At 37.7% G+C, this 16,985-nt stretch overlaps 1 protein-coding gene across 1 annotated transcript; it reads left to right on the top strand.

Moving 5' to 3' along the window:
* Nucleotides 1-252: 252 nt before the first annotated feature.
* LOC115213091 (small nuclear ribonucleoprotein Sm D3) lies at nt 253-14,586 on the top strand. The gene is made up of 2 exons (XM_029782012.2): nt 253-710; nt 14,263-14,586. Exons 1-2 carry the CDS (start codon nt 389-391, stop codon nt 14,316-14,318), a joined length of 378 nt encoding a protein of 125 aa, XP_029637872.1. The 5' UTR covers nt 253-388; the 3' UTR covers nt 14,319-14,586.
* Nucleotides 14,587-16,985: the final 2,399 nt, after the last annotated feature.

Consider the following 16,985-nt stretch of genomic DNA (forward strand, 5'->3'; position numbering starts at 1 on the left):
CCCAGCATGGCTGCAGTCTAATGACTGAAAAAAGTAAACTAGTTTGATAAGTGCCAGTGCACGAAACTCTCGAGCCTTGAGTCACTCTTTTGTTTCTGCTATTTATACACACACACACACACACACAGAGTTTAATTCTCACATACATCATATAAATACACATTTATTTTCATGTGCGAAATGAATATCGTTTATTCAGGCAACTTAAAGTAGTTACCTCCCTTATCATTAAAACTCTCTAATTTCTCAGAAAGCACTTTAATTCATACTACACGTGTTTGGGCGCCATCATTAACTGAATCCTTTATTCAGTTTAAAATTTGCGCCAGCTTCTTCATTCTTGTCTCTGTAAAAGAACTTTTTGATTCAATTCATATAATTATACGATATGTCTATTGGTGTTCCTATCAAGGTACTGCATGAAGCAGAAGGTCACACCGTGACCTGTGAAACTACCACAGGCGAAGTATACCGGGGAAAATTAGTCGAAGCTGAAGACAATATGAACTGCCAAATGTCCAATATTAATGTAACATATCGCGATGGACGTGTGGCTACGTTGGAGAATGTGTTCATTCGCGGTAGTAAAATACGATTTTTGATTTTACCAGATATGTTAAAGAATGCTCCCATGTTTAAGAAAGTCCAGGGCAAAGGTGGTACCAGCGGCGGTGCTGGCCGCGGAAAATCTGCAATTTTACGTGCGCAAGGTAGGTATCTTGATCTGTTTTATTCATCCACTGATATATAAATATATATATATATATGTGTGTATGCTATTTTACTCGTGTATTTATCATAGTTAACCTTGGCAGAGGTACCGCTCGCCACTAATCTTAATAAACTACCAGTTTTCAATACTAACATCCGTTTCTTTAAATTTTAAGCCTTTGTATTTCTTCCATGAAAGCTTGTTATCCAAACTTGATTGGTATTTAAATGCTACCCTTAAAATGCATAAATGAAATAGTGTAAAAACAAAAATCATTTAAAAGTTGTTACTTAACTCAACCCCCGATTGTTGATCTCTAATCACAAGCATTCTAACCGTGACCGTTCCGTCTTTTCAGACACAATATATATCGAATTAGAGGCGGAAGTCTGAAATAAGTTGCCCACTGTTCGATTTTTCTCTGTTCTGACGCCTGTTTTTCTGTTTTTCACTCCACACTTCAAAATGATGTGGAAAAGCTTGTTTATGGAAACAAATTTTAAAAAATTTATGATTATTTCTTTAAAAAAAAAACTTCGTCCCCTTCGCCCATATATATATGAATAGATGTGTTGCTTTCTAAATTTCGTGGTATTTACTGAAATTTTTTGAAAACATTCACATCTACGGACCATGTGTGCTGCGGTATAGTGGCAAAAACAAGTAATCCTCATCAAGCAGATAGATCTATTATCAAAAGAGTTTCATGTATTTATTGGCGGAGGTTATTTTCGAAAAAATTCAAAATTTAAAGGGGGGGGGGGGGGAATTTCTTTTTTTGCATATTCGTAATCTCCGACATCCAGAACTAGGAATCCGAAAAAAATTTTTTTCTAAAACAAAATGCATTTTTCAAGGAGAGGTGCGATTGTGTAACTCGTTGTGGAACAAATATTACAAGGTATTTCGTTTGCAAAAGAGCGATATATGTTGGACAGGCGTTGCTGTGTGGTAAGAAGTTTGCATCCCTATCATAATTTTGGTTTTAGTCCCGCTACGTGAGCACCTGTCCTGTACTATAGCTCCGGGCCTACTAAAGCCTTGTGAGTGAATTTGATAGATGGAAATTGAAAGAAGCTCGCCGTGTGTGTATGTGTGTTTCCCTCTGCCATCGTTTGAGAACCGGTGCTGGTTTGTTTACGTCTCCGCAACTTAGACATTCGGCAAGAGACCAATAGAATGATTAACCGGCTTGGCGGCGAGCTGACAGAAACGTTAGCCTTTCATCCTTTCGGGGTCGATAAATTAAGTACCAGTTACGCACTGGGGTCGATGTAATCGACTTAATACCTATGTCTGTCCTTGTTTGTCCCCTCTGTGTTTAGCCCCTTGTGGGTAATAAAGAAATAGGTATTTCGTCTGCCGTTACGTTCTGAGTTCAAATTCCGCCGAGGTCGACTTTGCATTTCATCCTTTCGGGGTCGATTAAATAAGTACCAGTTACGCACTGGGTCAATGTAATCGACTTAATCCCTTTGTCTGTCCTTGTTTGTCCCCTCTATGTTTAGCCCCCCTGTGGGCAATAAATAAATTAACCGGCTTGGCGAAATTCTCTTTTAAACTCCCATATAACCCCTCGTGACTTTCGGGGTGGGTGGAATTTTCAGAAAATGTTTGCGAACCTGTAGTTCTACACACGGGAAACCATACGATTATACAATTTTTTTTTTTTCGAAATTATTATCATTATTATTATTTAATCACAGTATTGAGGACGATTTGTACAACTAAATCCATGAATGCAATGTCCAATGATACGAACAGGTAAAAGATACATATACGACAGATCTCCACGCAGTTACGTTTACTCACAAGAGTAAACGTAATAGTCACGGTATCAACCTGACTATTGGATGCTGTTTATACACTACTAGTCACAATACGCTTCCTCACATTTTTGTAGTCTTCCGATGATGCCACCACCCTGCTGGCTGGGCAGGCAAGCAGGCCAATACCCTCCCCCGCCCCCTATGGGCCACAAATCCATTACAGAGTTGCCCATTTACAACTGAGTAATGTGAAATGAAGTGTTTTGCTCAAGAACACAATGCACAGCCAATCTGGGAATTAAAACCCTGGTCTTGCAGTCATGTGTGTGACAGCCTAACTACTAGGCTGAGCGCCTTCACATGCTTTATATTCTCTTACTTGTTTCAGTCATTTGACTGTGGCTATGCTGGAGCACCGCCTTAAAAGGTTATTTGGTCGAAGAAATTGACCCCAGGACTTAAGTCTTTGTAAACCCAGTACTTATTCTACTGGTCTCTTTTGCCAAACCACTAAGTTACCTAGACATAAACACACCAACATCGGTTGTCAAGTGATAGTGAGGGAACAAAGACACATACCTAAATATATATATATAGATATGCAATGGGCTTCTTTCAGTTTCCATCTACCAAATCCACTCATATGGCTTTGGTTAGCTCGAGACTATAGTAGAAGGCATTTGCCTAAAGTGTCACGCTGTGGGACTGAACCCAGAACCATGCGGTTGGGAAACAAGCTTCTTTAAAAATTTTGTTTTAAATCAGAGTTTAAAATACGGACAGTCTGAATTTTTGGCTTAAATCTCAGCAATAGGCCATTAAATGTGTTTGTGGGGAGAAAGATATTGATGAACATCACTGCATCAGACTGACAAAACAAATGAGGAGGGCATAAGGTGGTCATAAGATGTGCTAAAAATAACAGCTAAATAGTTCTTAAATCACACACTGAAACATCTTTTTTGCTTGGTTTTTGCATAATTGTATGAATTTAAGTGTCTATAATACAAATTCCCAAAAAAGTTATCAGGGGGTTATATGGCATGCTTATGGCATAACTCTGCTTACGTATATTTTCCTTTTTTATGATAGCATGGCTTGACCAGTGATTCTCAACCATGGTCCATGTAAGATTTTGTTAAAATTTAAGTGCAATAAACTGGTTTTATTTCTAAAATACACAAAATATTTAAGCATTTTTTTAAATACAGTTTCTAATAATATTTAATCATAGCATTATAATAAAAGTTTTTTAGATATTGAATGGCTGCAAGGGTTCTTCCTCCTTGAATAAAATAAGAATCAAAGAGGTCCATCATCATCATCGTTTAATGTCCGCTTTCCATGGGTTGGATGATTTGACTGAGGACTGGCGAACCAGATGGCTGCACCGGGCTCCAATCTTGATCTGGCAGTTTCTACAGCTGGATGCCCTTCCTAACACCAACCACTCTGAAAGTGTAGTGGGTGCTTTTATATGCCACCGGCACGAGGGCCAGTCAGGCGGTACTCGCAACGGCCACGCTTGAAAGGTGTTTTTTACGTGCCACCGGCAATGGGCAAAAAATGGTTGAGGAGCAATTAGACCAGGGGTTTTCAACCACTTTTTATCTATGAACCCTTTGATTACTAATTTATTCTGGTGGACCCCCATAGCCATTCAATGTTTAAAAACTAGTTTTATAGATACTTCTTTCAAAATTCTTATTTGATTTTTTAACATTAACTTGTGAAACCTAGCTGTTACTTGCAATATATACCAATACATACACCTAAAGCAAAATTTTTTCAGAAGCCTTTAAAATACTATTGTGGATCCCTAATTTACTAATTTATTGTGTGGACCCCAGTTGAGAACCATTGACTTAGATAAATATATTTGAAGCATTGTTTTACAGTTGGATGCCCTTCTTGTCACTAACTCTCTCTTGTTTTTCAAATAAGGGTTACCTCTGGCATTATATTTTGGCTTTGATAGTTTTATCATATCAGTTATGTTTAGGGAACTTGGTGCTATGGAGCCAGTACTAAATTAATCAGAACTGATGTTGTTAGCCCCTAAGGTCAACTACAATCAAGCCAACCTATTATCAGTGACACATTATCTAGACCATTCTATTTTCTTGAAATATGTAAAGTGTATTCTTCAGTGAGTTCTTTTTTAAAAAATGATGAGGTATTACTTGAGGGAGATTTGACTGCTGTATTTAGCTGATTGAGCCATCTTGGAACTGCTTATTTCCCTGCAGGATCCAGATTTGTAGAATTAGAACTGTTTTGAAGAAGGTAAAAATTGTGTTTAGTGATAAGTTTGATCATTTTTTTTTTCTTTCTTCAGCATAGGTGCAAGTGTGGCTGTGTGGTATGAAGTTTGCTTCCCAACCACATGGTTCCGGGTTCAGTCCCACTGTGTGACACCTTGTGCAAATGTCTTTTGCTATAGCCTCAGACCAACCAAAGCCTTGTGGGTGGATTTGGTAAATGGAAACTGAGAGAAACCTGTTGTACATATATATATATATAACCATCCGAACGTGGCCGTTGCCAGCGCCGCCCCGACAGGCCTCTGCCGGTGGCACGTAAAATGCACCATCCGATCATGGCCATTTGCCAGCCTCGTCTGGCACCTGTGCAGGTGGCACGTAAAATGCACCCACTACACTCACGGAGTGGTTGGCGTTAGGAAGGGCATCTAGCATGGAAAACGGACGTTAAACGATGACGATATATATATATATATATATTAGAGGAGGTGATCTTTCATCATCTGACACAAGATCACTTCCTCCAATGCCCCCTCTCCTCTCAAAAGATTTTTTTGTCTTGCAAGTTACTTGGTGACCCTGTCAGTGCACTTAAAAAGCATCCAGTCCACACTGTAAAGTGGTTGGCATTTGGAAGGGCATCCAGTTGTGAGAACCTTGCCAAAACTGATTTCGCCTGTGCTTGTGCCACATAAAAGGCACTAAGTCCACTCTGCTGAGTGGTTGGTGTTAAGAGGGGCATCCATGCAAGTGATTATGGCAAATGGAGAAAAAGAAGAGAATAGCATTAGGAGAGATAGAAAACACATAAAATAAAGGAAAAGCTAGAGAAAATAAAAGAACAATAATGGTAAATAGTGGCAGTAGTAATGGCGATGATGATATTGTTTGTAACAGCTGTTGTTCTTGTGTTGGTGTTGATGCCAATGAGAACATTACTCAACAGTTACTTGCACTGAAGTGAATGCTGTCGTGCCTTTCCTATTTTTATTATTTCAGTCCACAAAAATATTGCCATCAACTCCTTACTTCTTACTTATAACCACCACTTCCATTTACTAACAACCGCATCAAACTATCTGTGTGTGTGTGTTGGCACTGGCATGTCTGTGTGGTTAAGAGTTTATTTCCACCTACATGGTTTTGGATTCAGTTCCACTGCCTGACATCTTAGGCGAGTGCCTTCTATGTCTTCTTGTATAGCTCTGAGCCAACTAAAGCTTTGTAGGTGAATTTGGTAGGCAGAAACTGAAAGAAACCCATTGTGTGTGTGTGTGTATACACATATGTTACATTATACATCTATATCCATTCGTCTTATTCCTTTTTTCTCCTGTTTTTCCCAGTTACCATCCCAACTAACACTTGTCACACCTTCATCTTCCATTCCTCTCACCCTCTTTGTATCTTACCTGCTAATTCATTCCCATCTCCACCACCTCAATAACAACAGACAACTGCAATTCTCAGTTTCCTTGAGTGAAACCATGGAATTTCTACAGGATTCATTACACTGACTTTTAGAGCTAGTCAGATGTTTAGGTGTTTGTTTCACCTTTGTGACAAGGGGACTGATATTACAATACTTTCTGGGCTCTAAATGTCTTATACATAGAAAATAATACAAGTTTCGGATCTTTTCGTTTTGATCGGCAGTTTTTTCTAGCGGTGCCATATGAAATTGTCACCCATAATTATGACCCTAGTATCAATCTATTGCATTTCAATCTGTTTTAGGGGTGGGGGGAAGGGTATCTTTTTTTCTTCACAAATGTAAATAAACCCAATCTGTTTCTTAAACGAGGGACATATTCATACGGCACAGAATGTTTTTTACCTCAATAGACATCAGTGATTGGTTGAAATTGCAGAAATTGAAAGAAATAAACAACAAATATCTTACAAACTATAGAATTTTCTCAATAAAGCCAAGAGTAAAAGATGTTTTATAAACACATTCTACCAGTATACGAAGTTAACTGCCATTCAAACCGAAAAGATCCCAAGTTTCTATGTGGTTGCTCAACTTCCCTAGTCATAGAGACCATAAAAAAAATTGAATAGTCACAGCAGGAATGCTGTGACTACTCTCAGTCAGCTGGGTCTGAAATTATCAGGTCTTTAAGAATGAAATGTCTGATTTTGAACTGAAAGTTTATTTTACTTCATTTCAACAAAAAGCAATGCAGTTAATCAAAGTATCCACCTAAATTATCAACACAATTTTGCCAAAGTTTATTTATGCTGGCAGCAAAGAATTCTGGAGAGCAAGAGGTAATGAAATCACAAAAGGCTGTTTTTGCACCTTCAGATTTGAAGTTTTTTCCTTGCAAAAAGTTGTCTAATGCCCGGAAAACATGATAGTCAGATGGTGCAAGGTCTGGTAAATATGGTGGATGACAGTATTTCCAAGTTCAGTTCCTTGAGTAGTGTTCTTTGTGCAACATGTGGTCGAGTGTTGTCTTACAAGAGAATTGGCCTGTTTCTATTGACCAATCTCGGTTGTTTAATTGCAAGTTCACTCATCACTTCATCCAACTGGTTGATGTATACATCTACTGTAATTGACTTGCCAGGTCTCATGAAGCAAACCAACCAATAAATCTTCCGTAATTTTACAATTTGTCATAGAGTTTGTTAACTCCTCTATGAGTTTCTGTTAATACCACTTGAATTGGTTAATCCTCATCAAGTTTATCAATTTCTCATGAGCTGGTTAAATCCTCTTCGAGTTTCTATTAACTCCATGTGAATTGGTTTATCCTCGTTACTACTGTTGTAAAGCGGTCTTTTGCCACTATTATATCTGTCTTTGTACAACAGTTGTTGCTCTGACAGATATTGTGATATTCCAAAGTCGTCAATAAGATGTTTCAATCTGGCACTGTACAACCCCCAGTCATACAGTGTTAATATCCTCAAATCATTGTTCGACCATGGTTGAGACAATGGAATCTACTATGCTACGCCAGACTTCACGGTCCATCATAGCATTACGGAGGTCCTGTTGCTGGATGCCTGTATCCCTGGAGATTACATCAGGGTAGGAGAGTGTGCGCCCTCTGGTATTGCGAGTAGATGGCTTCCAGAGGAGAAGAGTAGAAATTGCCTCGTTTTCAGCTCTACAACAATGTCCAGCAAACTGGACTCGCCTACCTTTCACAAGAGATGACACAGGTGGTAGTTTCCCATATATTTGCATTTTGGTTGGATGACGCTTCCACGAGAGATTTTTAGTTCTCATAAGGAGGCGAGTGTAGGTTCCATCCAACCGCCTCTCAAGCTTCTTTGATAATGTCCAGGTTTCTGAGCCATATAGTAGAATATCCTCAAAGTTTGGATCATCATAATGCCTACTCAATATCACAGTATAATTACTAGATCAGTACAGACTCTACTAACAACATGTTCTAACATGCACTCTGGGTACTCTACATACACTCGATACTGGCTGACGTCACCTTACTTATAGTAACAGGCTCATTCCACTTGTCACATGGGAGGGGTGTACCATTATTACTAATTTTCTATAGCACATATGTGTGTATGTCTATGTATGTTCCCCTATCAATATTTGTCCCCCTATCACTGCTTGACAACTGGTGCTGGTGTGTTTACACCTCCATAACTTAGCGGTTTGGCAAAAGAGATCAATAGAATAAGTACTAGGCTTAAAAAATAAGTCCTGGGGCGATCTGCTTAACTAAAACCCTTCAAGGCGGTGCTCCAGCATGGCTGATGTCAACTGACTAAAATAAGTAAAAGAATATATACGAGTTATCAAGTAGCAATAAGGAGTAGACCCCCACACACACACACTTACATACCGGTTTGTAAGATTTTTGTAAATACTGTATCCCAGTTTGTATCATCACTTAATAAGTAGCGATCTTAGTATTTTAGTATGTCATAGTTTCTCCTAGATTCTTTACGAGTTTTTAATTTGTTACTGACTAATACTTTTTATTGTACATTTTTCTTTTTTATTCACATTGTAAAGTACTACCACTCATTTATTACCTTTTATTGACTTGATGGTTAATAAATTACTTGTTGATTTGTTGTTATGTCCTGTTAAGCAATTATGATTTATACTAGCGACATAGAACTCCTTTGCAAGCAGGGGCAGCAGCTGCTGCTATTGTTGTTGTTATTGTTGCTGCAATGTTCTTTTTATAGAGTTGGTTGAGACAATTAACACCTTGCATTCTGTAGAGCCAGTGAAACAGGTTCTACCCTACAAGGCTTAATTGGATCCGGGCATGGCTGTGTGATTAGCCCTTTCATTACCATATTCTTGTTGAGATGTACTGCTTTTGTTTCAATTAATTTCAAAAATAAAGACAGTCATTAAGTTGGTGTTCAGAGCATAAATTAACTAGACACTTTAGTGGAAGGTTTTAATTTGAATCATTAGGAGTGGCTGTGTGATAAGTAGCTTGCGTGGCATCTTGCGTGGCATCTTGGGCAAGTGTCTTCTACTATAGCCTCAGGCCAACCAAAGCCTTGTGAGTGGATTTGGTAGATGGAAACTGAAAGAAGCCCGTCGTATATATGTGTGTATGTTAGTGTGTCTTGTGTTTGTCCTCCCAACATCACTTGACAACGGATGCTGGTATGTTTACGTCCCCATTACCTAGCAGTTCAGCAAAAGAGAACAATCCAAATAGGTACTTGGCATACAAAAAATAAGTCCTGGGATCGATTTGCACGACTAAAGGCAGTGCTCGATCATGGCCACAGTCAAATGACTGAAACAAGTAAAAGAGTAAGATTTTTTTTTTTTGTCATAGAATTGGGGTGGTCTCAAGTAGGTTGGTATCAAAAGGGCTAAAGAGTTTTACTTCACTACTACCTAGTATCAAGTTCACTACCCCTGTGCAGCATCTGGTTGAACAAAGCCTTCTGAATGAAATCTGTTTGGCAGAAACTGTGTCTATACCACCTCGCCCTTTGAATTTCTTTCGTCACATTCATTCAAGTCACAGCTTCAGTCTGAGTATATAACTTCCTCCCACCAGTTTCAATGTGCTACCTTTCATCCTTTGATGAAGTCATTAAGAAAAAATAGAGTTTAAAAAAACAGAAGGGCCTAGTGTTTTCTTATGCCACATCTTTGTGATACTGATGTTGCAAAAAAACCTGAAAGGTCTAAATCCACGAATGTATAGTACCCCACCACCCACTCTCTCACACCAAATACTTGACATCATTCTTTAACAGTTTAACCCATTAGCAGTCAAATTGGCCGTATCTGGCCCAAATATTCCACCTGTTTTGTACTCAAACTAACCAGATCTGGTTATTCTACAATATCATTCAAAAGCTATTCACAGCTATTCTACCATGTCATTCAAAAAATAAACAATCACACCATCGAAATATTGAAACTGCAGGATAATACCTGATTAATTAAAAACTGAGTTTATAAGCATTAAATTCGGCAGAATAATCTGGATTCTATAGAGTTATTGATCTCTATTGATGCAACAAAACTGGTGATCATCCCTTGCATTGCTGCGAGGATACAAATTTGAAAGAGATGCACTTAAAATTAATTTAAGCTTAGAATATGACTGGTTAATATAAGCCTTGAGCAATTGAAGGCAAAGTCAACCAATTATGCAGAGTTTGGACAAAATATGCAGTTAGGTATCTAACTCTTTAGCATTCAGATATAATGCTTATTTATTCACATTGTTTTGAATTAATCATACTTGTAACTTTGAAAATTTGATGATGTGCTCATTAATTTTTAGAATGACATTGTAGGGTAGGTGTGAGATGCCTGATATGACTGGTTTGAATGCTAAAGGGTTAATCCAGTGTTCTAATAATATTCCTGCTACTCTGGGGTAGATTTGAGCTGAGCATTAATCAAACCTCTGCATAGTTTCTATCTACAACTTGGTTAGACTGAGCCAGTGAGAGTTAAATGCTTGCCACGGTTACTGCACAGCATTATTGTGCTTTGAAACTGACTAACCTGTGCTAATAATAAACTTTATTGAAAGTACTCACCTTGTTCTAAAAATTCAATGGAAGTTGGACTTGTTTGTTACTGTGATGCAAACTTGGTGACATTACCATCCTGAATAAGAGTGTCTATGTAGCTTCTTCATTGATTTTGAATTAATAAATGTGTGATTTTCATTTTTTTTTTTTCTACGTGGACTTTAATGTTTTATATATATATATATAATATATATATATATATATATATATGTGTGTGCGTATATATATATATATATATATATATATATATATATAGACATACACACACATCAGCTCTCTCTTCTTCCAAAGGCTATCAGAATACCAATTACACTGATATTCTCAATACTTTTCATTCAATTTTATTTTGCAAAATAATCGAAGACCTGAAAGGGATAACCTTTCTAAAACTGCTCATCTATTTTTTTTTTTTTTACTTTTGGCCTTTTTTCCTTTCTTTCTTTCTTTCATGTATTTCTGTTATTCCCACCTGCAGGCTTATTCAAAGTTTCATTATCAGATGAAAAGTCAAATGCCATCTTCTCAATAATAACTTTTGTCTTTGATAAATTCTCCAACGTTGATCTTTTCCACTCTAAATGCCAGCTGTCTCTTGTATATATAGCGACTAATAAAAAGAAGTGGGAAGGATGGCGGGGTAGATGGGTAATAATTAAAATCAGTCAGTAAACATTAAGTTTAATTTAATCAACTTTATTAAACATTAATTAGTTTGTGTTAATTAACGATAGAGAGAATACAAATGACATACTTTTACTTAGACTTGATAATGTCATTTTTACTAGTCTGTCTTTCCATAATCATTATAGCTATTCTGGTTTGTTGTTATTTTGCATTATCTTCATCCTCTTAGGGGTTGCTAAGGTAAATACCAGTTGAACACTGGGGTTGATGCAATGACTTACTCCTTCCCCAACCTTGCTGGTTCTTGTGCCGAAATTTGAAACCATTATTATTAAGCTTGTAGAATAGATTGTCTAGTGACATTTCTGGCTCTTTACATTCTGAGTTCAGATTCCACTATGGTCAGCTTTGGGATTGGTTTCACTTTGGTGCCTTGGATAAGTCTCTTCTGCTAGGGCCAACTAATGTTTTGTAGAGGAATTTGGTTGAAAGAAACTGCAAGAAACCAGTCACATATATATATATAGGGAGGGAGAGAGAGAGAGGAAGGGCATCCAGCTGTAGAAACCAAGCCAAATAGGACTGGAGTCTGGTACAGGTGTCCAATTTACCAGTTCCAGACAAACCATCTAATCTATGCCAGCATGGAAAATGGATGTTAAATGATGATGATACATACATGCATATACATACACTTATACATACATGTGTATGTATGTATGTATATATATTATCATCATCATTGTTTAACGTCCGCTTTCCATGCTAGCATGGGTTAGACGATTTTGACTGAGGGCTGATGAACCAGATGGCTGCACCAGGCTCCAATCTTGATTTGGCAGAGTTTCTATAGCTGGATGCCCTTCCTAACGCCAACCACTCTGAGAGTGTAGTGGGTGCCTCTGGCACGGGAGCCAGTCAGGCGGTACTGGTAACGATCACGCTCGAATGGTGCCCTTTTATGTGCCACCGGCACGGAAGCCAGTTGGCTGCTCTGGCAACAATCACGCTCGGATGGTGCTCTTGGCACCCTACTAGCACGGGCACAAGTGCCAGTAAGGCAAGAACGAAACACATACATACGCACACACTTAAATAAATGTACACCTGATTGTAGAAAAGACTGTTTCAAAGTTAAAAAGTTCAATTGTTTTGACAATATGGGACTTTACACATTTTCCCCAAATCATCCACATCATATGAATATAGAAAATGTGATGTGAACCATGAATAAACACGTGCACACACATTTTTCTACTATAGGCACAAGGCCCAAAATTTCAGGGAGGGGGGGGCAGTCAATTAGATCGACCCCAGTACACAACTGGTACTTGATTTATCAACCCCGGAAGGGTGAGAGGAAAAGTTGACCTCGGTAGAATTTGAACTCAGGACGTAAAGACAGATGAAATTCTGTTAAGCATTTTACCTGGCGTGCCAATGTTTCTGCCAGCTCGCTGCCTTCATGTGCACACATATAACATAGACATACACATGTGAATGGGGACATTATCACTGGTTGTTCCGTGCATTTAAAGACCTTTGGAATAAAAGAAAAAATCCCTTACTTGAAAACAGATAAGCATTTGTGACAAGAAGTGTATCCAGCTGAAAAATCATGCCTCCGAGTAACCCTCCATCTAATTCATGCCACTATAAAAAGAAAAAATAGATATCACATGGATGAATGCAAACCATAATAGTGCTCCCATTATATATGATAGTGTATAAGGTCTCCATGACGATATTACTCTATACTGTTTATACAAGCAAAGTTGTTCGTGTCACTGTTTGCACGGCATGTAAATAAAAGGGTGTTATAATGTTTGGTCATCACACAACTTGGGTTAGAATGATCATCTATTGACCCCACCAAGCAACAAAGCAAAGTATAAGCCAACGGGGTGATTCTTCACACACTCACTGTACCTACTAAACGTGGTAGTTGAATCTCCCTCAAAACACATTCCACTGTCTTAAAAATAAAGCAGAAGGTTGCATGATGTAACCCTAGATACCTGTAAAAAAAAAATGATAGGATGGTCCTGGCTAGAATGTCTTTGATCATTGCTGACCTAGAGATCAACAACAACAACAGTCTTCATACTCCTTTACCACTCACTATTTAATCTAAACCGGTATGGTAGTGTTCTGTATCTGTCATCACAGCACTCATCCTCATGTAGCTATGTTACATATCTGTCATCACATCACCTGTTAGTATGGAGATGTTCTGTTTATTATCACAGTGCTCACTCAGCTTATTAGATACAGCATCAGTGGGGTTGTTTTTTTTTTTTTTGCAAATTCACTGCCAGTAAAAGGTAAAAATAAATGGACAAAACATAAGAATGAAGTTCAACTCAAATTTAAAATGAAAACCATATCTTCGTATTTGGGGTGCTGAATTTGAAAATATACAATTGGTTACTTTTGTCAAAAGTCTGTTTAACCCTTTAGCAATTAAACCGGCCATATCTGGCCAAAAGTATTCTGCCTATTTTATGCTCAAACTGGCCAGATCTGGTCTCTCATACCAGCCCTACAATATCGTTTTAAAAATTAACAGCTACCTCATCAAAATCTCATAGCTACAAGATAATGCCTGATTAGTTCAAGACAATGTGGATAAAAAAAAGGATTAATTTGGGCAGAATAATGTGAACACTAAAGGGTTAAACAAAACTAACCAGAAACTATTTACACTGAACTCACCGAGGCTGTTTATACTGATATAGAGCATTGTCATTTAACAACTTTGGAACTCTAAATCATTCAGACTTTTACATAATAAGCATTAAGGTGTCTTTTATTGATATATCTTCAATTTGTATATTTTATACTTGTTTTATAATCTTCCTCTTTTATTTCATTTCAGCTGCTCGAGGCCGAGGTCGTGGAGGTCGGGGAAATGTGTTCCAAAGAAGAAAATAGTTTTTATTTATTTCTACTTTTTTTATTTTTCAAACCAATTTTTTTAATATTATTATTATTTTTGTATCAATCAACCTAGACTTCTCATATCCTCAAGATCCTTTCTATACAGACCAGATAGTCGGAATATCATCAAATTGTCATGAACTCAAGTTTTTCTCATTCCTATCCTTTTTTTCACCACCTCCTCATCAGCTTCTCTCTCTCTCTCTCTTTTTCTCTCTCACACATTTTTTTCTCATGCAATAAATATTTCTTCATTTTATAACTTATTTTATTCATTATATTGCCTTTAAAAATTTGTTTTCAAATCTCCTCAACATAATACAGTGATAACACATGCACAAATATGTATATACAAAATCAGTATGGTTGGGGAAAGTACCAGGTGTAAGTGTTCTCCATACTAAAACAGTGATTTCGAATTTTGGCATAAAGCCAGCAATTTCTGGAGAGTAAGTCAATTACATCGCCCCCACCCCCACTCAACTGGTACTTATTTTATTGACCTTGAAAGGATGAAAGGTAAAGCCAACCTCAGTGAAATTTTGTAGCTTACCAACGACATGGTTCCGTGTTCATTCCCACTGCGTGGCACCTTGGGCAAGTGTCTTCTACTATAGCCTTGGGCCGACCAAATCTTGTGAGTAGATTTGGTGGATGGAAACTGAAAGAAGCCCATCGTATATATATATATGTTTGTGTTTGTCCCCCCAACATTGCTTGACAACTGATGGTGGTGTGTTAACATCCCCATAACTTAGCAGTTCAGCAAAAGAGACCAATAGAATAAGTACTAGGCTTACAAAGAATAAGCCCTGGGGTCGATTTGCTCAACTAAAGGCAGTGCTCCAGCATGGCCACGGTCAAATGACTGAAACAATTAAAAGAGTAAGAACGTGAAGGTGGACAAAATACTGCTGAGCATTTTGCAGGATAATGATTTTGCTAGTTTGCCATCTTCTCCATACTGAATATTGGTATCCTTCCACATTACAGAAACATTTATTTGTGAAACCTTTGTGTTATATGCAATTTTGTAAAACAAAATCCTTTGATTTCCATGTTATATGGAGGATACTTATATGAAAGTCAGTGAGTCAATAGGTTTCGTATTACAGAATCCATGTTAAAATAAGGTTTCAAGTTGCTAAAGTTGGATGTGCTGGCAGTATTCATGCAGTTAGTTCGCTGTCATGGACCCTCAAACTCATTAGACCAAAACTTAACTAAGTTTCCATTGTGTATAAGTAACTGAGATCCCTGCCTCCTGAACAGGGCACTGGTCCTGCACAAAGTTAACTTCCCAGCTATTGCTGGAATTCATTTACAGCTCAGTAGACCTGGAACTATGTAAAATGAAATGTTTTACTCAAGAACACAATGCACTGCCTGGGCCGGAAATTAAACTGAAATTCTGATATGCTTTCAAATTAAAAACTTGTTGGAGTTCTACAAATGATAGCAGTAAATTATAGAAATCTTGTTGCCAGTATGCAAACAACTTTCTACATGAGCCACTCTGAGAACACAGTTCGAACCCTTCAGCATTCAACTGACCATATCCAGCCTAAATAATCTACCTGTTTAATATTCAAGCTGGCTAGATCAGGCCTCTCACACCTATACTTTAATGTCATTCTAAAAATAAGCCATTACATCATCAAAATCTTGAAGCAACATTATAATGAATGATTAATTCAAAACAATGTGAATAAATATTACATTTGACAGTAACCCAAGCACTAAATGGTTAAAGCTAACTATGCCAATATTTTGGCTCTTTGAGGTAGCAAACCTGGGAAAATAATGAATTTCTCTAGAGAGAGACACAAGACATGGACACAATGACTGAGATATTGTGTAACATATGCGAGCTGGCAGAAACGTTAGCACGCTGGATGAAATGCTTTGCAGTGTTTCGTCTGCCGCTGTGTTCTGAGTTCAAATTCCGCCAAGGTCGACTTTGCCTTTCATCTTTTCGGGGTCGATAAATTAAGTACCAGTTATGCACTGGGGTCGAATGTAATCGACTTAATCCCTTTGTCTGTCTTGTTTGTCCCCTCTGTGTTTAGCCCCTTGTGGGTAGTAAAGAAATATATATGCTTGAAAGAAAAATACTATATTTTATCCCACTTGTTATAAATTGAATCTTTAAATTAAGGGTTTTCTACATCTGTTTGTGCTTTTTTGCAAATTAATGAAAAATATTTCTGAGTTACCACTAACACTAGACTAAATCACCATTCCTATCTTCTGAATTGACTGGAGAGCTGGTCCAAATCCTTCAACAGTGTAGACCTTAAAGCACCCAAGAGCATTTTGGTGGTGATAAAACAGGTGATGAATTAAGTTTGCCACTCAACAGAAGGAACAATTCTTCTTACAGGTTATCATACTTTCCATCACTCACAAGGCTGCAGTAGACTGTTTACAAAGATATTGATATAAAACCATTTGCATAACTACTAAAAGATAAATGTACACAAACTACACACTCTTTCTATCTCTCATCATCATCATCATCATCATCATCATATGTCTGCTTTCCATGCTGGCATGGGTTATATATATATATAGGTGCAGTACTTGTGTGGTACCTCAGACCAGTGTCTTCTATAGCCTCGGCCTTACCAAAGTCTTGTGAGTAGATTTGGTAGACAGAAA

This window comes from Octopus sinensis, linkage group LG6, assembly GCF_006345805.1.
Source record: "Octopus sinensis linkage group LG6, ASM634580v1, whole genome shotgun sequence".
In the NCBI taxonomy this organism is placed as follows: Eukaryota; Metazoa; Mollusca; class Cephalopoda; order Octopoda; family Octopodidae; genus Octopus; species Octopus sinensis.

Excerpts from the sequence above, each read along its gene's own strand:
- LOC115213091 (XM_029782012.2), top strand. The coding sequence starts at position 389 with ATGTCTATTGGTGTTCCTATCAAGGTACTGCATGAAGCAGAAGGTCAC. Across the intron at positions 711-14,262 it reads TGCAATTTTACGTGCGCAAG|CTGCTCGAGGCCGAGGTCGT; the intron begins GTAGGTATCTTG and ends ATTTCATTTCAG.